Source organism: Dama dama, chromosome 30 (assembly GCF_033118175.1).
Source record: "Dama dama isolate Ldn47 chromosome 30, ASM3311817v1, whole genome shotgun sequence".
Taxonomy (NCBI): domain Eukaryota; kingdom Metazoa; phylum Chordata; class Mammalia; order Artiodactyla; family Cervidae; genus Dama; species Dama dama.
The window spans coordinates 74,011,685-74,039,569 of NC_083710.1; the positions used below are offsets into that span (position 1 = coordinate 74,011,685).

The window sequence follows — 27,885 nt, forward strand, 5'->3', positions numbered from 1 at the left end:
GCATATATATTTTTCCCTTTGAGAAAATGGCAAAAGAAAGAGCAGGTTAAATGACATCTCCACTAATTCTAACCCTCTTGCAACATGTAGGGGATGCAGTGAATAGTTAGTATTTAAGTTCACCTTAATGTGAAGATGAACTTAAATACTTCTTTGGTAAGACATCTAAAGTATCCAATAGAATAGGAAATAAAGCATGAAAATATGGAGTGATATCTATATATATAAACTTACCTTCTCAGTCTGGTAATAAGGTCTGTAAATGACTTTTCCCAAGCATTCATTTTTATTGTTCTGATGCTAGTTACGACTTCACTCATGGTCCTGATCCGGTCATCTGTGAGAGCTGCCATCTTACTCCTGAGGGGACAGACTTGGGATGAGTCTTAGTAACCACAGCCCAACTTTCCATAGCAGCAGCAGGAGTGGGCACGGGGGCGGTGCTAGGAATAAAATTATTCTCTACAGCCCTTTTGAACTTAGAACACAGGCAGGTCTTACTCAAAATACAAATGGATAAAAAGGCTTTAACTAGGAAGTCAACCATTCAGTCCATTTCAAGAAGTAACTTGGAGAATGTGCAGCATCAGCTAAGAAAGACCTGAAATGTGTCAGATACAAACCGTTTGCTCAAAGAGGTCATGGTCAGGTAGGGAAGGCAGAAAGACACCCAGGAAGGCAGAATCTGTGATGTAGTAAAATAGGAGAGACGTTCTGGGGAGCAGAAAAGATGGGACTGCTAATTCCACCAGGAAAGGAGAACAAGAAATGCTTCAGAGACCAGTAGCACTGGAACGGGGCCTCGAAGGATAGGGTGTATTTATCTCTCCAGCAAAGAGAAAAGGGAATTCCAAATAAAGAAAGACACCAAGCACAGACCTGCACACACACAACACACATAAGAGCTCAGTGACCTTCAAATAGCACAACATCTCCATCACCTGACAACCACCCACCTCCAACCCTCTGGGACCTGCTTCAGTCTAACTCAGCACCAGAAGGCTCTTCACCACCAGCCACTTTTCTGTCACATGTGCTGCTGTGAATGTGGGGCTTCATAAAGACACAATGAAGATCAGCCTGCCTCTTGGGGTGGAAACATGAACATAAATACCTGAAAAGGCTCCAACACAAGCATAACAAAAATATATGTGGTGAGAAATGGACCTACAAGATTATTACTATTTAACAATATTTAAATAACTTGGACATGGGTAAATTCTGTTGAAGGACACTCTACTTATTCAGATATGGTGCCAAGAGGACCCAGTGACTGCCTTTCCTGTTCCTGTTTCAGGATCAGCCTTCAGTTTAAGGCTGGAGCCTTCACTGGCTAAGCCTGTAGGGTCAACAACTCACACAAAGAAAAGACTAGAGAAGGCATTTGTCTTGTTTTTGAAAAAAAGCATCAAGCAGACTATGGATATTCCAATTATGCATTATCAATTTTTAAAATAAGTGTTTCTCTTACCGGAGTGATGAAAACAATTTCCAGAAGCAGCTTTGCAAAAGCAGAAAAATAATGAGAACCGCCATCCCAGCAAGACATAACATTCCTATTTCCATCCAGAGAAGGACAGTCGCTGCGATAGCCTGCAGTGGCCCCACCCACAGATAGTGCAAGAACATCATTACCTTAAAAGAGAGAGACAAAGGCTTCTTCAGTTCAGTTTAGTCGCTCAGTTGTGACTCCATGAACCGCAGCACACCAGGCCTCCCTGTAAATTACTAACTTCCGAAGTTTACCCAAACTCATGAGTCGGTAATGCTATCCAACCATCTCATTCTCTGTCATCCCCTTCTCCTCTCGCCTTCAATCTTTCCCAGCATCAGGGTCTTTTCAAATGAGTCAGCTCTTTGCATCAAGTGGCCAAAGTACTGGGGTTTCAGCTTCAACATCAGTCCTTCCAATGAACACCCAGGACTGATCTCCTTTGGGATGGACTGCTTGGTCATACAGTCCATCCCAAAGGAGATCAGTCCTGAGTGTTCACTGGGACTCTCAGGAGTCTTCTCCAACACCACAGCTCAAAAGCATGAATTTTTTGGCACTCAGCTTTCTTTATAGTCCAACTCTCACAGCCATACATGACCACTGGAAAAAAACCATAGCTTTGACTAGATGGACCTTTGTTGACAAAGTAATGTCTCTGCCTTTTAATATGCTGTCTAGGTTGGTCATAACTTTCCCTCCAAGGAGTAAGCATTTTTAAATTTTATGGCTGCAGTCACCATCTGCAGTGATTTTGGAGCCCCCCAAAATAAAATCAGCCACTGTTTCCCCATCTATTTGCCATGAAGTGACAGGACTGGATACCATGATCTTAGTTTTCTGAACATTGAGCTTTAAGCCAACTTTTTCACTCTCCTCTTTCATTTTCATCAGGAGGCTCTTTAGTTCTTCTTCATTTTCTGCCATAAGGGTGGTATCATCTGCATATCTGAGGTCATTGATATTTCTCCCAGCAATTGTGATTCCAGGTTGTGCTTCTTCCAGCCAGGCATTTCTCATGATGTACTCTTCATGTAAGCTAAATAAGCAGGGTGACAATATACAGCCCTGATGTATACCTTTTCCTATTTGGAACCAGTCTGTTGTTCCATGTCCAGTTCTAACTGTTGCTTCCTGACCTGCATACAGGTTTCTCAAGAGGCTAGTCAGGTGGTCTGGTATTCCCATCTCTTGAAGAATTTTCCAGAATTTATTGTGATCCACACAGTCAAAGGCTTTGGCAGAGTTAATAAAGCAGAAATAGATGTTTTTCTGGAACTCTCTTGCTTTTTCGATGATCCAGCGGATGTTGGCAATTTGATCTCTGTTTCCTATGCCTTTTCTTAAACCAGCTTGAACATCTGGAAGTTCACAGTTCATGTACTGCTGAAGCCTGGCTTGGAGAATTTTGAGCATTACTTTACCAGCTTGTGAGATGAGTGCAATTGTCCAGTAGTTTGAGCATTCTTTAGCATAGCCTCTCTTTGGGATGGTATAAAAACCAATAAGGACAGAGTGTAGAAACAATATGCTCTGAAGGAACAGACAGGAACCTAAACAGAAATGATCTCACTGGGTTTTAAACCTGCTAAAGCAGAAATCCAAGTGTCCACCCCAGATGATGCTGTTCCAGAGCAGCATAGGGCTGACTTCAGGGATGTCCCGGGAGAATCAGACCAGCAGCACTGAAGGAAGATGTGGATTTTGTCCACAACACAGATGAGCTCAGGGCTTCCCCAAATGCTCTCCATCCCAGAGTTTAGCCCCCATCTCCCCTGGGCTCCCCAGCATCCCAGGAAAGCCTGCAGTATGGTATCTACTGCTCTCTCCAGTAGTTACTTGTGTATTTACCTTCCTGATAGACTGTGTCTTCTATAGGGCAGAAACTAAGCTTTATTCATCCCTGAAAGTGAGTAGGGGCCTAACTTCATGTTTGATGAACCAATACTTGAAAGAGAAGTGTCTAGTACAACACAGATCTGATGAACAGCTACAATGTTCTGGGTCATGTGATCTATGCTTAAGGTCAGTGGACAATAGAGTGTGCAGGGACCGAAGAGAGGAGGTTGTGTCTGGGGACCACCCACTTGAAGGATCCCTATGCAGCAGGCACTGAACACGGTGCAAGGGAAAGAACAATCCCTGACCACCAGGCCTTCATCGTCCAGAGGAGGAGGAAGACAGTTCAGCAACACCTACACCACATGCCAAGAAGGGCTGTTCCAGGAGGACCCCTTAGGACACTAACCAAGCTGGGCAAGAACACTGTTGCCTATTTATTATTAGAAAAACAAAACTCTCACTTATGAAACAACACAAATAATTACATCTAAGTTGCACACAGAGAAGTGAAAGTTGGATAAATAGAACCTTTGTCTTACATCCTCAACAGAACCCTGGCTGACACCAAACCCTGGCACCTGGCATCCCAATAATTTGAACCCAGTGAGAAGAACAGGAAACGGAAGAGGATCCCTCAAGGGCAGCTCACCTGGTCAAACTTGTTCATGTCGTTGGACAGCAGGTTGACTATCTGGCCTGTGGTGGTCTTCCCCATGACTGAGCTACTCAGGCGAAGGGCCTGAAATGAGAGAAGGAGACAGAGATCCAGATTCCTAAGGTGATACCAAGTCATCTCAGAACATAACACAATGGAGCATGTTCCTGGGGTCCTTAGTGGTGTCAGCAGGAACAGGATGACCCCTGACAGTGGGGCTCTAGGGACCCCTGTTCACCCTATAACTCCTCAGTGTGGCGTCAGCCCCACCTGCAAGGACGGCAAAGGGAGGAGCAGGAGACAGAAGCAAAATCCACCCCCCGTTTCAGTGAACTTGGACCTGCCTGAAGGTTAAAGTGTGTAGGTTTAGACTTAGGAGCCAACTAAGTAATTTTTAGCCAAATTAGATGAGACTGGAGAGGTTGCATTAGGAAAGAAATTCAGAGACTTGGATTCAATCATTCATCCTCTAGGTGACAATATTTAAACACTTTGGGCTTAGTTTCCTCATTCTGAAAGGAGCAAGTATAATGTTCAAAACACTGTTCCTGTGAGGAAACTGTGGTCTTGATGCCAGTCTTCTGCTTTCACAAAAACCACAACCCATATTGCTCAATTCCTTTATTTAGTAAGAAAAATGCCCTAGAGATCTGAGGAAACTGAAAAGACACCAGGAGCTGCTTCAACAGACCACCAACTAGAGCCACTAATTCAACCAAAATGTCATACTTTATAAGAAACTTTTTCTTTACTTCTCATGTTAAAGAAGAAAACAATGATCAAGTGAGAATGTAAAATGATATAACCATAATGGAAGAGAATATGGAAGTTCCTCAAAAATTAAACATGATATTAGCATACAATACAGCAATTACACTACTAAGGATATACTCAAGAAAACTAAAAACACAAACTTGAACAGACAATTTGTACACTCATATTCACAGCAGCAATGTTCACAATAGCTAAAAGGTGGAAACAACTGTCCATTGACAGATGAGCAAAAACACAGAATGTTGTATAGACCTATAATGGAATATTATTGAGCCTTGAAAAGGAATTAAATTCTGATCTGCCACAACATGGATGAACCTTGAAGACACTGTGCTACAGAACATAAGCCTCACACAAAATGACAAACACTGTATGATTCCACTTACATGAAGTACTAAAGTACTCAAATTCACAAAGATAAGAAGTAGAATGGTGCTGGGTGTGGGGAGAGGGGTTGGAGAGTTAGTGTTTAATGGATGCAGAGGTTCAGTTTGGGAAAAAGAAAAAGTTCCAGAGATGAATAATTGTGATGGCTATACAACAATGTTTGAGTGTACCTAATGTCACTAAATGCTGTACTTAAAATAGTGAAAATGGTAAACTTTATGATGGGTGTATTTTACCACGATAACAACAAAAAAACAATGATCAAAAGCCAAAGGTAATTTTACCAAAGCTGTGGAAATATATTAATCAGTAAATGGCATGTCATTTTTATATATGATACCTCCTTCACAATCATTCAAAATTCAGCTGCAAAGAGCATTAAATGCTGAATGGGCCATTTTAGGAGTGGAATATGTGCAGCCTTAGAGACCTCCTGGATACCTGCCCCAGCCTGGAATCCATGGTCAGAACAAACTATGGCTATGGGCTTAGCAGCCACTCCATTTCTAATACCCAATCTAATTCCTCCCCAGGACCAGGGATCAGGAGGCGGGGCCTGAGCATGAACCACAGAAGTTCAGAGGGGCCTTTCAGAGCTGCTCGACAACACCAGCTATGCCCTAAAGAATCAGTCCACCTGTAACTTGAGAAGAAGTGTCTTGTTTCTGCACCCCAGCAGGACTCTAGATGCAAGGCTGTGCATGAGGAAATTTGTCTTTTCCAGGTTTCTGGAATTTCAAGTTATATCTATGTTATAATCCCCATAATTCCTGACTTCACATAGGGCCAACATTTAGGTAAAATCAAGGCAGTAAATGAACTTCTTGGGAGATATTTGCATTCACATAAGCCAATGTGCCAGGTCAGATCGCATTTCCCAAAGGCAAGATTCCAAAGCATGGTGGGAAGAGGAGGAAACACAGGTAGACAATGGCTCACCTGTACAGCAAAGAGTGAGCTGTGACTAAACCATCACCTCACACCTAACTTAAGGTTTCACAACATGGTTGAGGTAAAATTTCATAACTATTATGAGAGTTAAATATGATCTGGAAAGACAAACATTTAGCCAATTTGTGGGGAAATCTGAGTATCCAACTCCTAAATGGTTAAAGATGCAACAGAATAACAAAGATGATGATAAATGACAGTGAAGACCTCTGACTGCAGTATGTGGGCACAGTTGCAATTTCCCCATCACCCAGAAGGAAAGCAGCTCAGATGCTGTTGTCAGACAAGACAGTGAGATGCAAGGTCCCCAGTTTCACACAGTCCTGAAAAGTACAAGACTCTGCTCAAGGAAAGATGAGAAGACATCTCACTTTCTGCTGAAAAAAGTATTCTGAAGAAACAGAAGGTCTAGATAAGCAGCAACCAGGTAAAAGAAGCAGTATTTTTCATTTAAGCTGCTTGGTTTTATCTTTCAATGAGGACTTTATTTATTAATAAAAATTGCATATGTTTAAGGTTACAACATGATACTTTGGTATAAATACACACTGGGAAATGATTACTGTAGTAAAACCACTTAAAGTATCCACTACCTAATATAGTTATCCTATTTAACATGTGTGGTGAGAGCACTTAAGATCTACTCTCTTTGAAAATTTCAAGGATATAATACAGTCAAATAAGGATTTTTTTTAAAACAGTCTAAGGCAAAGACATATCCAGGATCAAGTTTATACTGAGCCCTTCAGCTCTTGACACTGATATATCTGTGGCAATACTTTTGTAACGATACCTGAAAGCCTTACTCTTTTTACACTAGTTTAGACAAGTGTAAACTATGGAATAATTTCATGGCATTGCTCAATACAAAATCACTAAACACATTAAATCAGTTTTGATTAAAACTGCTACAATGCATACTAAAAATAAAAGAAAATATTATATTAAAATAACTTACATGAAGAGCAACAAATTCTCTCTAGAATTAATAAAGCAATGTAAAATTTCAAGTTTCATCTCAAATATCCTATTTTCTTTAATGCCATTGACAAAAATTATCTATAAAATATAAGGAGTGAGTCTATATTTAGCATGAATTCTCTTTACATTTTTCTCTAGCAAAGATAATTATATTGAATATAATTAGATGGGTCTATTAAAATTAGAATCATTCCCTTTATCAAATACATTCTCTGCTCTTAGATATAGTTTTATAGATCCAATCTCTGAAGTTCACTTTTAAATACAAATTTGATGTATCTGAAGGTATTAATGAATGACAACAAAAATTTCCATAAACAGCACTATGGAATTTAGGCATGAAGACACTGAAAATCAACTTGATACTTTTAATACTTATTCTTGAATATTAATTTTAATATTTAATATTTTACAGTACAAATTTAGTGGTTACTGTGTGACAGGCTATGGCTAAAAGTTGTCAAGGACAGCCCACACTTGATCTCAAAAGAAAACTATTCATTATTTATTGGTCAAGTTTGCTTCAACAACAACAAACTTGGCTTGATGCAAAAGCAAGCTTCTCTAGGAAGGTGTAAACGATCCCAGTTACCAAGTTCGTAATTTACAGAGAACTTTCCCCAAATGTTCCTGATCCCTCAAGGGAGGTACACACTGTGGTACCGAGTGACACTCACCTTGCGGTAGATCATGTGGCACACGGCTACTCTCAGCCTCATCCCCACACGCTGAATGTGATAGAAGTACACGTGGTTCAGAACGGCCCACATGAGCACACAGGCGCTCAGCCCTGCCGCATAGCCGTAGGCTTCATGCAAAGCAGCAGATTTGGCAGGATTATAGTTTTCAACATAACTAATCATTTTCCCAAAAAAATATGGGTTGAACTACTCTGGTGCCTTCCTAAAAGAAGAGAAAAAAGTCTAAATTAGAAATGTCAGTTTTTCTTTAAACAAGATTTACTTTTATCATTAGCATGTTTAAAATACATTTTGACAAAATGCTACATTCGTGACTAATTTAAAAGAAACATATGCAGATCTATTATCTCCTATAAGACAAGTAGGCAACAGTTTTAACCTGAAGGCAAAATTTTCCATTCAAACATAGTAAAGCCTTAGTACATTGTACTTAGCACACTGTGGATGTTCAATAAATATCACTAACAGGCTCAATACCAACTGAGCCTTAAGATGAATAAGGGAAAAGGTGGCAGAAGAAGAGGAAGAAATCTGCTTCCAGAGGAACAAGCCTGCTGGCAGTCTGCCCCTGTCCCCTGTACTCTCAATGTCTCAGCCCAATAGAAAGTCAATGTGGTCACATATGGGAGACATGCTTTTTTCACCTTCTTCCTGAATCTTTATGAACTGAGACACTGGCACAAACACATCCACTCTTTTCTGCCTCAAACTCTACACTTAGATCCAGGGAATGGAAACCAACTTTGGCTGGAGTACCACAAAGAAACCAGGCTTGGCAGCTCTGTAGGCACTCGGCTCCCGGGAGCACTGCCTCAGTATGTCTCTACCCTCTAGAAGTTATAATGTTCCTTGGAGTAAAAAATTAAACATGGTGGAGGCCAAGCTAAAAAATCATGTCTTCCGTAGTTCTTGATCCACCATCCACTGAAGTTGGTGGTTTGGAAGAAATGTTCCAATTATCTCTTCCCCAAGGCTAAACCAATTGACTAAGGGTGCACTGAGGCTTCCACCCTGAGTAAGACTTAGGGAAAGCAAGTTTCTTTCCCAAAGAAAAAGGCAAAGAAATAGCAACACTTACCCACCCTACCAAACAGCCGCTCCACCCCACAACCTACTTCCTGTCTCTGGTCACTCCTTGAATGTCCCCTTCTCCCCAGGTGCCCTTCCTTCACCATCAAGGAAAATCACTCAACAAATCCAAGTCACCAAAACTAAACACCTTGAGCCGCAATATCATTTCCTCCACAGACTTCTCAAAAGACAAATTCCAAAAGTTTGGAAGTCTTTCAGGAACAGGGCTTTCCCTATTTTGTCAATCCTGCCTTACTAACACAGACAGGGTAAGCTTGGCTTACCTGACAGGTTTGCTCTGATAGCTCCCTTCTGTCTGTCTGAAGCTGAGGAACACACACACGAGAGGAGGGAAGGAGAATCCATAACACCAAACACCATTAAAAAAAAAAAAAATACCAAGCATTTTCTCTCAGCCAACCAGTGCTTGGTTATGATATTTATCAAAACATGTCCCCATTCCTCATATGGGGGTCTCATTAAACCTTAACATTCCTGTCTTGTTCTACACAAATGGCCACATGCACACACACATGTTAACAGGCTGCACCAGCTGCCCCTCCCTCCATGAAGTCAAGGAGATTTTCATCTACTATAGACGATAAAGGGAACGCTATTTAGTTGAAGAAGTGTGCGTAAGATGATCAGGCCTGAGTAAAATGATCAGTTCTAATACATTTCCACCGTATCCTGTCATCCATCCCAAGAGGCATAGAGAGCCCTTGGAAGAGTCCCTCACACAGTGGACTGTCAAACACACTGTTTATAACTTCCTGAGATGGAAATGTGGAGGCCACACAGAGAAACAAGAACATCAAACTGTACACACGGCCAGTCCCTGCCCAGGTGTTGCCAAGGGCAGTCCAGTGCTGCAGCCACAAACCACCAGAAGCCCAGCAGTAATACCTGACATCCCAAATTTTCCTGAAACTTATGATTCTATTTGGGAAACACTGTTGCCTGTTACTCAGGTGTCCATTTGAGCCTAACATCCTTGTAATTACAGGAGAACTGAGAGTAATAGCACTCACCAAAGAGAATATGGATAAATTCAATAAATCCAGCAAAAAGGAATGTAAATTAAGGCAGGTCATTACTGCCTAAGCATATCTGGAGTTTTTCGCTGAGAAACAATATTTAATAACCTAGTTGAGAGACTTCCTTGGTGGTCCTTTAGTTAGACTCCACGCTCCCAATGTAGGGAAACTTGGTTCAATCCCTGGTCAGGGCAGTAGATCCCACATGCAGCAACTAAGACCCAGCACAGCCAAATAAATCAATATTAAAAAAAACAAAAAACAGTTGGAGAAATAGCCTCATTAAGGTATAATGCCACTTCAAGGCTCATATTTTCCACTCATCTGTGCATCCTTTTCATTCTTGATAATGATTATTATTTAATTGGTATAAAAAATTTGTTATCTTTCAAAAAGATAGCAAAGGATAACATGAACTGTTACTGATGCAATTTTGGGGGACAGTCATTTATTATTTTGGGACTTCCTCCAATGGCTCAATAGTAAGGAATCCATCTCAATGCAGGAGTCACAGGAAATGCAGGTTTGATCCCTGAGTTGAGAAGATCCTCTGGAGGGGGACATGGCAACCCACTCCAGGATTCTTGCCAGGATAATCCCATGGACAGAGAAGGCTGGTGGGCTACAGGCCATGGGGTCACAAAGAGTTGGACACAACTGAGTGACTGAGCAAACATGCACAACTTTGCCTCCAGCAAGGAGCAGTCATGGCAATTCAGAGAACTGATGAAAAGTATAATGTACAAGGAATTTCCATTCTGGCATAAGTTGCAACTATGGAAAATAGAAAGTTGATATTATGCTCCATACGAAAAATAGCAGCAAGTAAAAACCAATTTTCCAGTAATTTCACTCAAAAAAAAAAAAAAAAAAAAAAGAAGAAGAAGAAGAAGGCAAAATAATGAATAGTACAAGATTGTGAAAACAAAACCCCAAACATATATAGAGAGTAAGAAGACATATATTAAATATGATTCTTCAAAGCTTCCAGAACACACAGGGCAGAAGTGACTGAGGCCATCAAAGGTAGACTAAATAAATCCATCCCCTCCACACACAAGGAAAGGTTAGAGATGGAGAGTCATTTAACAGGACAGCTGGCAGCAGCATTTGTAATCTGTGACTGTTTCCATTTCTGACATTTGGTAAAACTGCCTGAGGCAAACCAGGCAAAAGTTTGTCCAGCTACCAGAAGATTAACTCCTGCATATGCTCAATGCTCTAGTCCAAGTATTAACTCCAAATGAAACAGTGGTGTGAATCCCAAGGATAGACTGAATTTCAGAAGGCTTTGCTTGCCTTGGAGAGTCTCTCAGAGGGGCAAGGAGTGGCTCTGAGTCACCCTGGGAACACAGACACTGGTGGCAGCCATTCCTGGGAGCTGCCCCTACCACATGTACACTGGTGTGGGCAGACACCACCAAGGAATTCTCTCATCTGTACATTTCCAATTCACACCATCAACTAAAAAGAAATAAAATAACTGAGAAAATATGCATTATCAATCATAAAGCTAACCTAATTAAAACTTTCTTGATAAGCAGGAACAAGGTCAAACACTGTCCCTTAAACCTTTCCTCTCTGACATCAATCTATGACCACATGTATATTCTTTCCACAAACCAACTCAGAATATAGTTATTCTCTCACAAGAATTATTCACAACTCTTGAAATCATAAAGGATCTTTAAAAGAGCTGAATTTGGGGTAGGAGCCAAGATGGCGGAGGAGTACAATGGGGAGACCACTTTCTCTCCTACAAATTCATCAAAAGAATAACTGAACGCAGAGCAAACTTCACGAAACAACTTCTGATCACTAGCTGAGGTCATCAGGCGCCCAGAAAAGCAGCCCATTGTCTTCGAAAGGAGGTAGGACAAAATATAAAAGATAAAAAGTGAGACAAAAGAGCTAAGGATGGAGATCTGTCCCGGGAAGGGAGTCTTAATAGAGGACGTTTCCAGACACTGGGAAACCCTCGCACTGGCAGGCCTGGGGGAAGTGTTTGAATCTCGGAAGGCAACCTGACTGGGAGGGAAACAATAAATAAACCCACAGATTACGAGCCTAAAAGCAACTCCCAGCAGAAAAGTACCCCAGATACCCACGTCCGCCACCAGCAAGTGGGGGCAGAACGGAGAGGAGCGGGCGGCATTGTTTGGGGTAGGGTCCGGGCCTGAGTGCCCTGAGGACAATCGGAGGGAGCTTTTGTGAGTTGCCAACTTGAACTGTAGGAGAGCAAAAGAGAGAAAGAAAATTAACCGGCCCGAACATACTGCCAGCCGTTCGCAGAACAAAGGGACTGAGAAAGTCCAGAGAAGAGCTCGCAGGCTGCGGACCGGCCCAGCCCCGCCGGAGGCAGGAGGCAGGGGGGAGGGGAAGGGGGCAGGCTCGGCCCCAAGGACAGCATTCCCTGCAGCACTGCAAACAGGCCTCCAGTTTCTAATCAAAGACCTCCTGAGATTCTGGATGGTCGACATCCGCCAGGAGGGTCGCGGCGAGACACAGGGCGCAGGCACCCGACCGGCACGGGCGGGGACTGGGGCTGGGGACGCGGAGGGCAGAAGGCGCACGCACCCGACTGGCGCCAGCGGAAACTGAGACTGGGACTGCGGTAGGGAGTGGGCGCGCCGCACCCGGGGAGAGTGCGCCTGTCAAGCCCCTGGCTGCCTGGACCGCTCTGACAGGGAAGGCACAAAGAGCAGGTGCAGCTTTTTGTTCCGTGCTTTTGTGGAACACCCGAGGGCTGGAACCGCGCGCAGCGCGGGGTGCACTCCATATAGAGGAGCCAGGAGCCTTAGCAGTGCAGATGGAGAAAGCACTGCCAGCCCCTCTCCGCAGCACCAGCCCCTCCCCGCAGCGCCAGCCCCTCCCTGCAGCGTGATGGAACTAGCTACCTGAATAAGAGTCCACCTCTGCCCGCCTGTGTCAGGGCAGAAAAGAGGCTCTGAAGAGACTGGCAAACAGAAGCCAAATAAACAAAGGGAACCGCTTCAGAAGGGACTGGTGCAACAGATTAAAATCCCTGTAGAAAACACCGGCTACACCGGAAGGGGCCTGTAGATATCGAGAAGTGTAAGCTGGAATGAGGAGCTATCTGAAACTGAGCCAAACCCACACTGACCACAACAGCTCCAGAGAAATTCCTAGATATATTTTTACTTTTTTTTTTTTTTTAAGTAAGAAAAAAAATTTTTTTTTTAATTTTTTCTTTTTTCTCTTTTATTTTCCTTTAAAATTCCCTATTACTCCCCCATTACTCCTTAACTTTCATTTTCATAGATTTTTACAATTTTTTTATTTAGGGAAAATTTTTTTTTTTCTCTTTTCTTTTTTTTTTCTTCTTTTTTTTCCTTTTTCTCTTCGGTTTTCTGTTTTCCTTTTTCTCCTATTTCTTTTAAAGTCCTCTAGTACTCCTCTACTACTCCTTAATTTTCATTTTCAATACACTATAACATTACAAAAAAAAAAAAGAAGAGAAGCCCTATTTTTAAACCGAACTTCATATATATTTCTAAAATTTTTTGTGTGTGTTTTGGCTTTTGTTTTTAATATAGTATTTTTAAGAGTCTAACCTCCACTCTAGATTTTTAATTTATCTTTTTCAGTATATGATATAAATTGTGAACATTTAAGAATCCAATATTCAGTTCCCATTTTTATTTAGGAGTGTGTTGATTATTCTCTCCCAATCTTGACTCTCTGTTTTCTACCTCAGAACACCTCTATTTCCTCCTTTCCCCTTCTCTTCCCAATCCAATTCTGTTAATCTTTGTGGGTGTCTGGGCTACGGAGAACACTCTGGGAACAGACAACTGCGTAGATCTGTCTCTCTCCTCTTGAGTCCCACTTTTTCTCCTCCTGCTCATCTCTATCTCCCTCCTCCCTCTCCTCCTCTTCATGTGAACCTCTCTGGGTGTCTCTAATGGGGGAGAATCTTTTCACCATTAACCTAGAAGTTTATTATCAGTGCTGTATAGTTGGAGAAGTCCTGAGACTACAGGAAGAATAAAACTGAAATCCAGAGGCAGGAGACTTAAGCCCCAAACCTGAGATCACCAGAAAACTCCTGACTACATGGAACTGTAAGTAATAAGTGACTGTCCAAAAGCCTCCATACCTACAATGAAACCAACCACCACCCAAGAGCCAGTAAGTTTTAGAGCAAGACATACCACGCAAATTCTCCAGCAATGCAGGAACATAGCCCTGAATGTCAACATACAGGCTGCCCAAGGTCACACCTAACACATAGACCCATCTCAAAACTCATTACTGGGCACTTCATTGCTCTCCAAAGAGAAGATATCAAGTTCCATGCACCAGAACACTGACGCAAGCTTCCCTAACCAGGAAACCTTGACAAGCCAATTGTCTAACCCCACCCACTGGGTAAAACCTCCACAATAAAAAGGAACCACAGACCTCCAGAATACAGAAAGCCCACTCCAGACACAGCAATCTAAACAAGATGAAAAGGCAGAGAAATACCCAACAGGTAAAGGAACATGAAAAATGCCCACCAAGTCAAACAAAAGAGGAGGAGATAGGGAATCTACCTGAAAAAGAATTTAGAATAATGATAATAAAAATGATCCAAAATCTTGAAAACAAAATGGAGTTACAGATAAATAGCCTGGAGACAAAGATTGAAAAGATGCAAGAAATGTTTAATAAAGACCTAGAAGAAATAAAAAAGAGTCAATTAAAAATGAATAATGCAATGAATGAGATCAAAAACACTCTGGAGGGAACCAATAGTAGAATAATGGAGACAGAAGATAGGATAAGTGAGGTAGAAGATAAAATGGTGGAAATAAATGAAGCAGAGAGGAAAAAAGAAAAAAGGATCAAAAGAAATGAGGACAACCTCAGGGACCTCTGGGACAATGTGAAACGCCCCAACATTCGAATCATAGGAGTCCCAGAAGAAGAAGACAAAAAGAAAGGCCATGAGAAAATACTCGAGGAGATAATAGCTGAAAACTTCCCTAAAATGGGGAAGGAAATACCACCCACGTCCAAGAAAACCAGAGAGTCCCAAACAGGATAAACCCAAGGAGAAACACCCCAAGACACATATTAATCAATTTAACAAAGATCAAACACAAAGAACAAATACTAAAAGCAGCAAGGGAGAAACAACAAATAACACACAAAGGGATTCCCATAAGGATAACAGCTGATCTATCAATAGAAACCCTCCAGGCCAGAAGAGAATGGCAGGACATACTCAAAATAATGAAAGAGAATAACCTACAACCTAGATTACTGTACCCAGCAACGATCACATTCAGATATGAAGGAGAATTCAAAAGCTTTACAGATAAGCAAAAGCTGAGAGAATTCAGCACCACCAAACCAGCTCTTCAACAAATGCTAAAGGATCTTCTCTAGACAGGAAATGCAGAAAGGTTGTATAAAGGTGAACCCAAAACAACAAAGTAAATGGCAACAGGACCACACCTATCAATAATTACCTTAAATGTAAATGGGTTGAATGCCCCAACCAAAAGACAAAGGTTGGCTGAATGGATACAAAAACAAGACCCTTATATATGCTGTCTACAAGAGACCCAACTCAAAACAAGGGACACATACAGACTAAAAGTGAAGGGCTGGAAAAAAATATTTCATGCAAACGGAGACCAAAAGAAAGCAGGAGTCGCAATACTCATATCAGATAAAATAGACTTTCAAATAAAGGCTGTGAAAAGAAACAAAGAAGGACACTACATAATGATCAAAGGATCAATCCAAGAAGAAGACATAACAATTATAAATATATATGCACCCAACATAGGAGCACCGCAATATGTACGGCAAACACTAACGAGTATGAAAGAGGAAATTAATAGTAACACAATAATAGTGGGAGACTTTAATACCCCACTCACAACTATGGATAGATCAACTAAACAGAAAATTAACAAGGAAACACAAACCTTAAATGACACAATGGACCAGCTAGACCTAATTGATATCTATAGGACATTTCACCCCAAAACAATCAACTTCACCTTTTTCTCAAGTGCACACCGAACCTTCTCCAGAAAAGATCACATCCTGGGCCATAAATCTGGTCTTGGAAAATTCAAAACAATTGAAATCATTCCAGTCATCTTTTCTGACCACAGTGCAGTAAGATTAGATCTCAATTACAGGAAAAAAAAATTGTTAAAAATTCAAATATATGGAGGCTAAATAACACACTTCTGAATAACCAACAAATCATAGAAGAAATCAAAAAAGAAATCAAAATATGTATAGAAATGAATGAAAATGAAAACACAACAACCCAAAACCTATGGGACACTGTAAAAGCAGTGCTAAGGGGAAGGTTCATAGCATTACAGGCTTACATCAAGAAACAAGAAAAAAGCCAAATAAATAACCTAACTCTACACCTAAAGCAATTAGACAAGGAAGAAATGAAGAACCCCAGGGTTAGCAGAAGGAAAGAAATCATAAAAATTAGGGCAGAAATAAATGCAAAAGAAACTAAAGAGACCATAGCAAAAATCAACAAAGCTAAAAGCTGGTTTTTTTGAAAAAATAAACAAAATTGACAAACCATTAGCAAGACTCATTAAGAAACAAAGACAGAAGAACCAAATTAACAAAATTAGAAATGAAAATGGAGAGATCACAACAGACAACACTGAAATACAAAGGATCATAAGAGACTACTACCAGCAGCTCTGTGCCAATAAAATGGACAACTTGGAAGAAATGGACAAATTCTTAGAAAAGTATAACTTTCCAAAACTGAACCAGGAAGAAATAGAAGATCTTAACAGACCCATCACAAGCAAGGAAATCGAAACTGTAATCAGAAATCTTCCAGCAAACAAAAACCCAGGACCAGATGGCTTCACAGCTGAATTCTACCAAAAATTTAGAGAAGAGCTAACACCTATCTTCTTCAAACTCTTCCAGAAAATTGCAGATGAAGGTAAACTTCCAAACTCATTCTATGAGGCCACCATCACCCTAATTCCAAAACCAGACAAAGATGCCACAGAAAAAGAAAACTACAGGCCAATATCACTGGTGAACATAGATGCAAAAATCCTTAACAAAATTCTAGCAAACAGAATCCAACAACATATTAAAAAAATCATACATCATGACCAAGTGGGCTTTATCCCAGGAATGCAAGGATTCTTTAATATCCACAAATCAATCAATGTAATACACCACATTAACAAATTGAAAGATAAAAACCATATGATTATCTCAATAGATGCAGAGAAAGCCTTTAACAAAATTCAACACTCATTTATGATTAAAACTCTCCAGAAAGCAGGAATAGAAGGAACATACCTCAACATAATAAATGTTGAGGTAATAATATATATATATATATTATATATTTGTCATATAATAAATATATGACAAACCCACAGCAAGCATCACCCTCAATGGTGAAAAATTGAAAGCATTTCCCCTGAAATCAGGAACAAGACAAGGGTGCCCACTCCCACCACTACTATTCAACATAGTGTTGGAAGTTTTGGCCACAGCAATCAGAACAGAAGAAGAAGTAAAAGGAATCCAGATAGGAAAAGAAGAAATGAAACTCTCGCTGTTTGCAGATGACATGATCCTCTACATAGAAAACCCTAAAGACTCTTCCAGAAAATTACTAGAGCTAATCAATGAATATAGTAAGATTGCAAGATATAAAATTAACACACAGAAATCCCTTGCATTCCTATACACTAACAATGAAAAAACAGAAAGAGAAATTAAGGAAACAATACCATTCACCATTGCAACAAAAAGAATAAAATACTTAGGAGTATATCTACCTAAAGAAACAAAAGACCTATACATAGAAAACTATAAAACACTGATGAAAGAAATCAAAGAGGACACAGATGGAGAAACATACAGTGTTCATGGATTGGAAGAATCAATATTGTCAAAATGGCTATTGTACCCAAAGCAATCTATAGATTCAATGCAATCCCTATCAAGCTACCAACGGTATTTTTCACAGAACTAGAACAAATAATTTTACAATTTGTATGGAAATACAAAAAACCTCGAATAGCCAAAGTAATCTTGAGAAAGAAGAATGGAACTGGAGGAATCAACCTGCCTGACTTCAGACTCTACTACAAAGCCACAGTCATCAAGACAGTATGGTACTGGCACAAAGACAGAAATATAGATCAATGGAACAGAATAGAAAGCCCAGAGATAAATCCACGAACCTATGGACACCTTATCTTTGACAAAGGAGGCAAGAATATACAATGGAAAAAAGACAACCTCTTTAACAAGTGGTGCTGGGAAAACTGGTCAACCACTTGCAAAAGAATGAAACTAGAACACTTTCTAACACCATACACAAAAATAAACTCAAAATGGATTAAAGATCTAAATGTAAGACTAGAAACTATAAAACTCCTAGAGGAGAACATAGGCAAAACAGTCTCCAACATAAATCAAAGCAAGATCCTATATGACCCACCTCCCAGAATATTGGAAATAAAAGCAAAAATAAACAAATGGGACCTAATGAAACTTAAAAGCTTTTGCACTACAAAGGAAACTATAAGTAAGGTGAAAAGACAGCCCTCAGATTGGGAGAAAATAATAGCAAATGAAGCAACAGACAAAGGATTAATCTCAAAAATATACAAGCAACTCCTGCAGCTCAATTCCAGAAAACTAAATGACCCAATCGAAAAATGGGCCAAAGAACTAAACAGACATTTCTCCAAAGAAGACATACAGATGGCTAACAAACACATGAAAAGGTGGTCAACATCACTCATTATCAGAGAAATGCAAATCAAAACCACAATGAGGTACCATTACACGCCAGTCAGGATGGCTGATATCCAAAAGTCTACAAGCAATAAATGCTGGAGAGGGTGTGGAGAAAAGGGAACCCTCTTACACTGTTGGTGGGAATGCAAACTAGTACAGCCACTATCGAGAACAGTGTGGAGATTTCTTAAAAAACTGGAACTAGAACTACCATATGACCCAGCAATCCCACTTCTGGGCATACACACTGAGGAAACCAGATCTGAAAGAGACACATGCACCCCAATGTTCATCGCAGCACTGTTTATAATAGCCAGGACATGGAAGCAACCTAGATGCCCATCAGCAGACAAATGGATAAGGAAGTGTGGTATATATACACCATGGAATATTACTCAGCCTTTAAAAAGAATTCATTTGTATCAGTTCTAATGAGATGGATGAAACTGGAGCCCATTATACTGAGTTAAGTAAGCCAGAAAGATAAAGACCAACACAGTATACTAACATATATATATGGAATTTAGAAAGATGGTAACGATAACCCTATATGCAAAACAGTAAAAGAGAGACAGATATACAGAACAGACTTTTGGACTCTGTGGGAGAAGGCGAGCGTGGGATGTTTCAAGAGAACAGCATTGAAACATGTATATTATCTATGGTGAAACAGATCACCAGCCCAGGTTGGATGCATGATACAAGTGCTCAGGCCTGGTGCACTGGGAAGACCCAGAGGGATCGGGTGGAGAGGGAGGTGGGAGGGAGGATCGGGATGGGGAATACATGTAAATCCATGGCTGATTCATGTCAATGTATGACAAAAACCACTACAATATTGTAATTAGCCTCCAACTAATAAAAATAAATGGGAAAAAATCCAATGGAAAAATAAATAAATAAATGAGAGAACTGAAAAAAAAATTTTGACTGTTAAAAAAAAACTATATTTACTAATAAAAATATTAGTCAAAATTAGCCTGGGAAGTTATCTCTAAAAGGAAAAGGAGAATTAGAATAGAGCTAACAAGGATATAAGCCTTCTTTAAAAGTAGCCTTGTCTTGATTTTGGAACCATGAAAACATTACACAGAATTATAATTATAAAAGAAGTAATTTTTAAAAAAGCAATTCCTAAAATTTCAGAGTAAATTTAAATAAAAGTACCTAAATATCTACCCATCCTGTTGGTTCAAAGAGCCATACAAAAAAGAACTATCAAAAGTGGTTTTAAACAAAACAATTTGAAAACACATTCTCTGCATGATACACCCACGTGAAGACAGTATGAACTGCTAAAAGATAAATCTTATTATGTTTTCAGAAGTCACATTATAAGGTAAAACAAATGAATAATATGTTGATATCATTGAGAATTAGGCTTAGACATGGGACAAAGAGAATAGATGATGGGAGAAAAGAGATACAGATGTAAGCACAATAAGATGAAGTAAAAAACTAGTGTCCTGCATCTGATTTGGACTGGAAACACCCATATAAACATATTTGTTTACCTTAAAAATGTATTCTAACTTGGTCTAATTGAATAAAGCCAAGGAACAATAAACAAGAGCCATAAGCCCCTTTAGCATCCAGACTATAGTCTTTAAGTACCAGTTCACACTAAAAGAAGGCAGGGCTGCTTGGAGAAATGGATGATTCCAGGGCTGAGCAAATGCTGTACAAAATGAACTAGAAACATCAACATCCTGTCCCACCAGAAACCAAAAAAAACAAAACAAACAAAGACATTAAAAAAAAAAAAAAAAAAAACTAACCAAGACTTGTAGAGTATGTGCAAAAGACTTAGGACCCAACCTGAATATACCCCCACTGCCCAAAGATGGCCAAAGGTTGACACAAGCATAACAAATAAAATGGACTGAAGCAGATCAGAAATGCTAAAATCCATGAGCTCAAACTGACATTCACAAAACCAAACCAAACAAACAACCATGAAAACTCACTAGTGAAAGGTTGTTGCTGAACGATAAGATGCGGGATTCTTGGCCTCCGGAGGAGACGAATTCAATCCGGGGCCAGAGACGAGGCTGGATTGCTCAGAGCTTTTGTGTAATAAAGTTTTATTAAAGTATAAAGGAGACAGAGAAAGCTTCTGACATAGGCATCAGAAGGGGGCAAAAGAGTACCCCCTTTGCTAGTGTTAGCAATGGAGGTATATACTCTCCAATGAATCCAAAGAATGTCTGGAGGTTGTAAAGACCTCACCAGACCTACTCCCATAATTTACATTTTAAGATAACAGAGTTAGCCAGAGGTTTAATCCAAAGATTGTCCTCAGGCAGGATACATCCTTGTAAAGACCAGACCTACTCCCATAATTTATGTTTTAAAATAACAGAATTAGCCAGAGGGTTTAATCCAAAGACTGTCCTCAGGCAGGATACATTATTGTTATATAATACTAAGGAATGTAGAGGGAAAAAAAGTAAAAAATTTTGTCCTTTCTTCCTCCTTGAATATCCCAGACCTCTCTCCTTGGGGACCCCTAGACTTCTTATCAACCTGCCTAGGAAATGACTCTCTCACTAGCCCCTCTCCTCACTAGAGGAGGATCAATTCCCCATTTTGAAAACAGGTTTTAAAAACTGAAAAAAATATTTTCCTCTACTCTCCCTATAAAAACTATAGCTCAGCATTAACCAAAGAGCTTAGAACATCCCCTCTTTGCAACCCTTAATAAATTAATGGACCTTGAGCAAGGATCATGAATAGCTCCAACATCTCACACACACACACACACACACACACACAAGATGTTATGTAGCTTATAAGGGAGATATACCACCCTACCTCCTACATAGACAAAAGGGGTGAAGAAAATTCAAATGAGCTACACTAAACTTCAAGACCTAAACACCAACCTACGGTGCCAGAGGAACATGTTAATTGACACAGGGGGAGATGTGATCAGCCAAATCCAGGCTGTGGGAATCTCTACAGGATAAACAACCTAGAGGCATGCGGTAGAGGGGAAGAGAAAAGCAATCTGTATAACCTCTGTCAGCCAAAAGTACCTTATTTAACACTGCTTCCAACAGAAGAGGGGAAAAAGACAACTGTGAGCACTGGCTAGATACCAATGATATTAAAGTTAATATTTACACATAAAAACAATAAAGTGAAAGTGAAGTTGCTCAGCCATGTCCAACTCTTTGCAACCCCATGGACTGTAGCCTACCATGTTCCTCCCTCCATGGGATTTTCCAGGCAAGAATACTGGAGTGGCTTGAATTTCCTTCTCCAGGAGATCTTCCCAACCCAGGGAATGAACCTGGGTCTCACGCATTGTAGGCAGACGCTTTACTGTCTGAGATACCAGGGAAGTCTATAAAAATAATGTTTATGCTAAATATGTTTAGTGGGGGGAGATTCCACATCTTTTAAAGATACATACTAAAATATTTATAGATAAAAATGATATGATGTCTTGGAACTGCTTTAAAATAATCTTGGGAAGTAAGGGTAAGTTTCAGATGAATCAAGACTGCTCATTATGGCAATTATTGAAGCTGACTTAGGGTGACATAGACATAGGGGCTTATTTCCCTTTACCCTTCTGAGTTCTTAGCTGAGGATCCCTGTAATAAATGACAGAATAACAAGAGAAAATCAAACAGAAGTTTATTAACATGAATATTTCTGACACGCATGCAAAATATCAAGAAGAGCTGAGTAACTCCCTGAGATGCCCAAGCCACCAACTTAAATGCATCTCCAGCTAAAGACAGAAGGAAAGGTGATGGGGCACCTATGAGAGGTTAACAGGAAAAGCAGCTTAGACTACAGCAGGGTTGGGTGTGTTATGCAGATTTCATCCTTCTTGAAGACTGTCCTTCAACAGGATTCTGCTGTGATTTAGAGCCATCCTTCTTTTACTGGTACAGAGAGGGAGACACCTTTACAAATGGAGATTTCCTTTATCAGTGTAAATGTCCCTCAGAAGAATAACTTCTACTCGGTCTTCAGAGTTTCTCCTGTGTCTATTTCTGAAAAACACAAGCAACTCACAAAAGTCTTTCTGCCAGAGAGCCCTTTCATTCTATTCTATTTTTGTATTTTTGAAGTGTTCTTAAAAACCTACAGGAAATTAAAAAGAAAAAAAGAAAAAAAAAAAAAAAACACTACAGAAAGCAGTTGACAGAGGGGCTAGAGCTGTTGCTAGAAAAACAGCTCCTCTTGGCTCTGAGCCTCTGTGAAGGCTGTGGGAGGAGAGAACAGAACACAGAGAACACGGGTCTAGAAGTCAGAACACTGTGCTCCAGAAACCAGGTCAGCCACCTGTAAGTCACATGACCCTAAGGCCATCTTGTGTCCTCCTGGGCCTCCGGGTCTTTATCTGTGAAAATACCTGTCTTGCCTCCCTCGGAGGAATCCTGGGACAACTAAACGAGGTACAACAGCTCATAGTGCTCTGAAACCACCATAAAAACAAGGGTTTTTCATCACTTTTATTATTAGAAGTCCTGGTTTGAGACTTACTCTATTCTTAATGACAGAGGCTGGATTCACAAAGGCTTGGAAAACTCACTGTTCCTCACAGGCGACCCCAGTGGAACAAGAACTCTTGAGAAAAGTCATGTGTAAAGCCAAATTTTCTAGACTGTAGACATTTCACTTCTACACAGATTGCTAAAATTTTTAACCATTATGAATGCAATCTTTCAAACAGAGTCTCCAACTTCCCTGATTACATAAAGAAAATGGATTGAGGAGGGCGGAGGAAACAAGTGAAATAGGTGAGGGAACTTAAGAGGTACAAATTCCAAATTATAAAATAAGTAAAAGGGGATTGGAGGCAAAAAATAAATATATAAAATTTTAAAAAATAAATAAATCATGGAATTATAATATACAACATAGGAAATATATTCAATAATATTGGAATAATTTTGCTTGGTGACAGTTGGTAACTAAAGTTATCATGTACTGTATAAAATATTAAATCACTAATGATGTATACCAGAAACTAATATAACATTGTAAGCCAATCATACTTCAATTTAAAAAATTCTTTTTATTTTACATTAAAAACTTACATATTAATTAGCCTCCAACTAATAAAAAATAAAAATAAATTTAAAAAATTAAAAAAAAAAACTTACATATGCTTAGAAAAAGAAAAGAAGATGGGTATAAAACCCTCATTTATAACCCAAGGTCATCACTGGGGATATTACTAACTACTAATGGCTAATGCTATGCTCTCAAGAACCAGCAGGGCCCACACAGGAGGTCTGCTCTGCAGGTCCCAGTCTGCCTGGCCCAGTGCCCCCTCCTCCTCTCCTCTGCTGTGTGGTCCTCAGTGGTTGCTCTCAGCCCACAGTATCTCTGCCACCAGCAGCCACTCCTCAGCCTCCTGGGTTGAGCAAAGTGAGGGACATATGGAAGAAAGTATTGGAAAATAAAGGCAAAGCCCACTCAGCTCGTGGGGAACCAGGCCTGAGTCCTGGCACAAAGCCCACTGTGGGACACAGGGGATCCTGTTTACTTCCTGCCCATCGGCTGAGCTCCAAGGTGAAGATTTACACACACATGGGCTTCCCACGGCCTCCACCTGGACCAGAGACCACCAGCAAAAGTGGCCTCAGACCAAGGCCAAGTGACCGGACAAAGCTGGGCCACTTCTTAGGGTCCTGGGAAGAGGATATAACTCCCGGCAACACCTCCCCTCTCAGGGGAAGGGACTGGGTGAACCCACTCTGGCTGTCTGAGGTCACCCCACTCACACACCAGCAATGGTGACCTCACCTCTCAGAGAGAAGCGCTGATGACCTGGGGAGGTGATCTCTGTGATTCAAGCCCAGGCAGAGGTTTCAGGCTCCTCCTCTCCACCCTGAGGGCCCCAAGCAGGCAGAGACCTGTCCTCCCCACCCGCAGTACCCGTGGAGGTGCACACAGGGGCCAGGTATGCTGGGAACTCTCCGGCTGTTCTGTTCTAATTAGAGGTGACCAGCAAGTGCTCCATAGCCTGGTACTTGTTTCTCTGAGAGGTAGAGATACTCCTCAGTTCTCACAGGACAGTCCATGGAATTCTCCAGGCCAGAATATTAGAGTGGGTAGCCTTTCCCTTGTCCGGGGATCTTCCTAACCCCAGGATGGAACCCATGTCTCCCTCATTGCAGGCAGATTCCTTACCAGCTGAGCTATCAGGGAAGCCCTTCTCATAGGACAGAGGTTTTCATATCCCCAAATCCTAAAACCCTAAAAGCCTCACTCTGGACTGGTGTCACCCTGCTTTTTCCCACTGGTGCCACCAGGAGTACCTGTGACGCCCCGCTCGTGCTGTGGGTGGTAAAAGCACACTGTTTGGGATCATGGATGACCCACAGGGCACTCTGTACACCTGAGGGATTAGGGCTGGAGATCAAAGGGAAACATGTTTGTGTTTTAGAAAATCCCGGGCTGAGTTTAGATCTTCCACCATTTAAAATATAAAGAACAACAAGCAATAAAGATTGATCACAACACGGGAATTGCTTCAGAAAATCAGTTATTTAACTAGTACTGCTAGTAGTTCTACTACACAGATGAGCCCCTACATTTACGTCCTCTACTCCCCACTTCTCCTTCATGACCACCCAGCGACCAAACTCCTGAAAGGGCCCAGGGCTCTACCAGTTGCACCTTATGCAGCCCCAGGCCTGGCCTTCTTGGATCAGCAGCAGGAAGCATTACTGGGGCTGGACAACTTTGAAATCAACACTCCCAGCACCACAGTGGGGAGGATTCCGTCTCGGGAAGAACCTCAGATCGTGCAACCTCTCCCTCTATGTCTGCTTCTCCCATGAGCTGCCACAGCCAAGACCCAGGACTCAGAATGGAATCTATCCAAGGCTTAGTGACCCCACTCAAGGGGCTAACAGCCCAGGACAGCAAGAAAAACCAGTAGCTCAGTTCAAACCCAGCCACATGGGCTATGCTTTGAACTCACCTGACTTTAAGACTCTTTAGCATCTGGTACCAAAGAGAAACCAGAGAACCAGGGACAGCAGAGAAGGACCTGCTCCAGGATATGATCAAACATTAAACCTGGAGACCACTCATCCAACCAGGCACCTGGCATGAGTCACAGGCACACACCGAAGCCCCAGGGTTTCCTGATAATCAGAATTCATGAGAGCTCTGCTGTGTGAGGTCAGGAAATCCTGCAGAAACAGGCCACACCAGCTTGATACCTGTGTATTTCATACAGAGACTTACTGTGACTATGTGGAAATATCATCACTGGGACAGCTGCACACGGGACAAAGAAGGGCTGGGACAGCCTGACAGGCTTCTGCTCCCTCTCCCACCCGCTGTCCTTCACAAGGCACTGCAGCATCTAGGTGGTCAGAGCCCTGTCTAAGGTGGCACTCTGCCCCACATACCTGTCCACCCTCTGGCACAATTGCCAATCCTCTTCTGACATCGGTGAGAACTCCATCCCCCAGCACCACCCAGTCCCCTGGGAGCTGACAGATCCTCTGTCTCTCCAGTTGTGTGGGTCAGACTTCACCTGCCCAGCTGCCCACTGCCCGCAGTGCCCTTCAGTACATCACAGTCTTTAAACAAGAGCCACGCCGCCCACCTGTAAACCACCTGGCCCACCCACCTCACCCCAACACAATGAACTGAAAACACCTCACAATTTCTCCACCTAAAACACCCCTGTCACAGCAGCTGCATCTTCCATCCCTCCTGCTCTCACACACTCACAGGCCGCCCGTGTCCCTAAGGCAGCGCTAAGGGACCACGGAGAGCACGAGCCACCCAGGGGCGTCTGCAGCAGACCTCCAGCAGGCTCAGCCAGAACAGGGGGCTGACGGCACTGTGTCCCCAGGTGGACTGTTCTCTGGGGGGTCTTCACCCAGGATCTTCAGGGTCATAGAGGTCACTGACCTCGCAGCTTTCTGCCTCTGGTTTGCCCTGCATCTTCCTTCCTCCACCCTCTGCCAATGCCAGGATACCAGGATCCCCCTTCAACCAGGAATCCATCCCCACAGCCAGGGAAAGAAAGCAGCATGGAGGGTGCAGAGAATTTACAGTGAAGCTGGATCTCCTCCCCACGGGGGCTTTGGCTCAGAGTGCCAGCCCATGGGGAAGAGGTCAGCCTGAGGAAAGGTGTGCTCTTAGGAGTTCCGGGCAGCTACAGTCCAGATGCAGGGCCTTGGGTTCTGTTAACCTGGTGAAGGAGAGGTGATGGTTATCTTCTTAGAAAAGCATTTATCAGATGTGACCTGGTGAAAGTAACAATTTTTACCTTGTTAAACTATAAGAAAAGCCTCATAAAAAGTACGTTATTCTGGACTGGGGTCCAAATACAGTTCAGTTCAGTTCAGTTGCTCAGTCGTGTCTGACTATTTGCGACCCCATGAATCACAGCACGATAGGCCTCCCTGTTAATCACCAACACCTGGAGTTTACTCAAACTCATGTCCATCAAGTCGGTGATGCCATCCTGCCATCTCATCCTCTGTCATCCCCTTCTCCTCCTGCCCCCAATCCCTCCAAGCATCAGGGTCTTTTCCAATGAGTCAACTCTTCACATGAGGTGGCCAAAGTACTGGAGTTTCAGCTTCAGCATCAGTCCTTCCAATGAACACCCAGGACTGACCTCCTTTAAGATGGACTGGTTGAATCTCCTTGCAGTCCAAGGGACTCTCAAGAGTCTTCTCAACACCACAGTTCAAAAGCATCAATTCATCGGCACTCAGCTTTCTTCACAGTCCAACTCTCACATCCATACATGACCCTGGAAAAATCATAGCCTTGACTAGACAGACCTTTGTTGGCAAAGTAACGTCTCTGCTTCTTAATATGCTACCTAGGTTGGCCATAACTTTCCTTCCAAGGAGTAAGTGTCTTTTAATTTCATGGCTGCAATCACCATCTGCAGTGATTTTGGAGCCCAAACAATAAAGTCTGACACTGTTTCCACTGTCTTCCCATCTATTTCCCATGAAGTGATGGGGCCAGATGGCATGATCTTAGTTTTCTGAATGTTGAGCTTTAAGACAACTTTTTCACTCCTGTCTTTCACTTTTATCAAGAGGCACTTTAGTTCCTCTTCACTTTCTGCCATAAGGGTGGTGTCATCTGCATATCTGAGGTTATTGATATTTCTCCCGGCAATCTTGATTCTAGCTTGTGCTTCTTCTAGCCCAGCATTTCTCATGATGTACTCTGCATATAAGTTAAATAAGCATG

General features: G+C 41.6%; 1 protein-coding gene across 1 annotated transcript in view; it reads right to left on the reverse strand.

The window, feature by feature from the left end:
• The window catches only part of LOC133049365 (ATP-binding cassette sub-family C member 4-like), a 153,225-nt gene that overhangs the window by 118,855 nt on the left and 6,485 nt on the right, over positions 1-27,885 (reverse strand). The window contains 6 exon segments of the mRNA XM_061133340.1: positions 235-360; positions 1,472-1,635; positions 3,984-4,073; positions 7,760-7,957; positions 7,959-7,985; positions 13,467-13,473. Coding sequence (XP_060989323.1) covers positions 235-360; positions 1,472-1,635; positions 3,984-4,073; positions 7,760-7,957; positions 7,959-7,985; positions 13,467-13,473 — 612 coding nt within the window.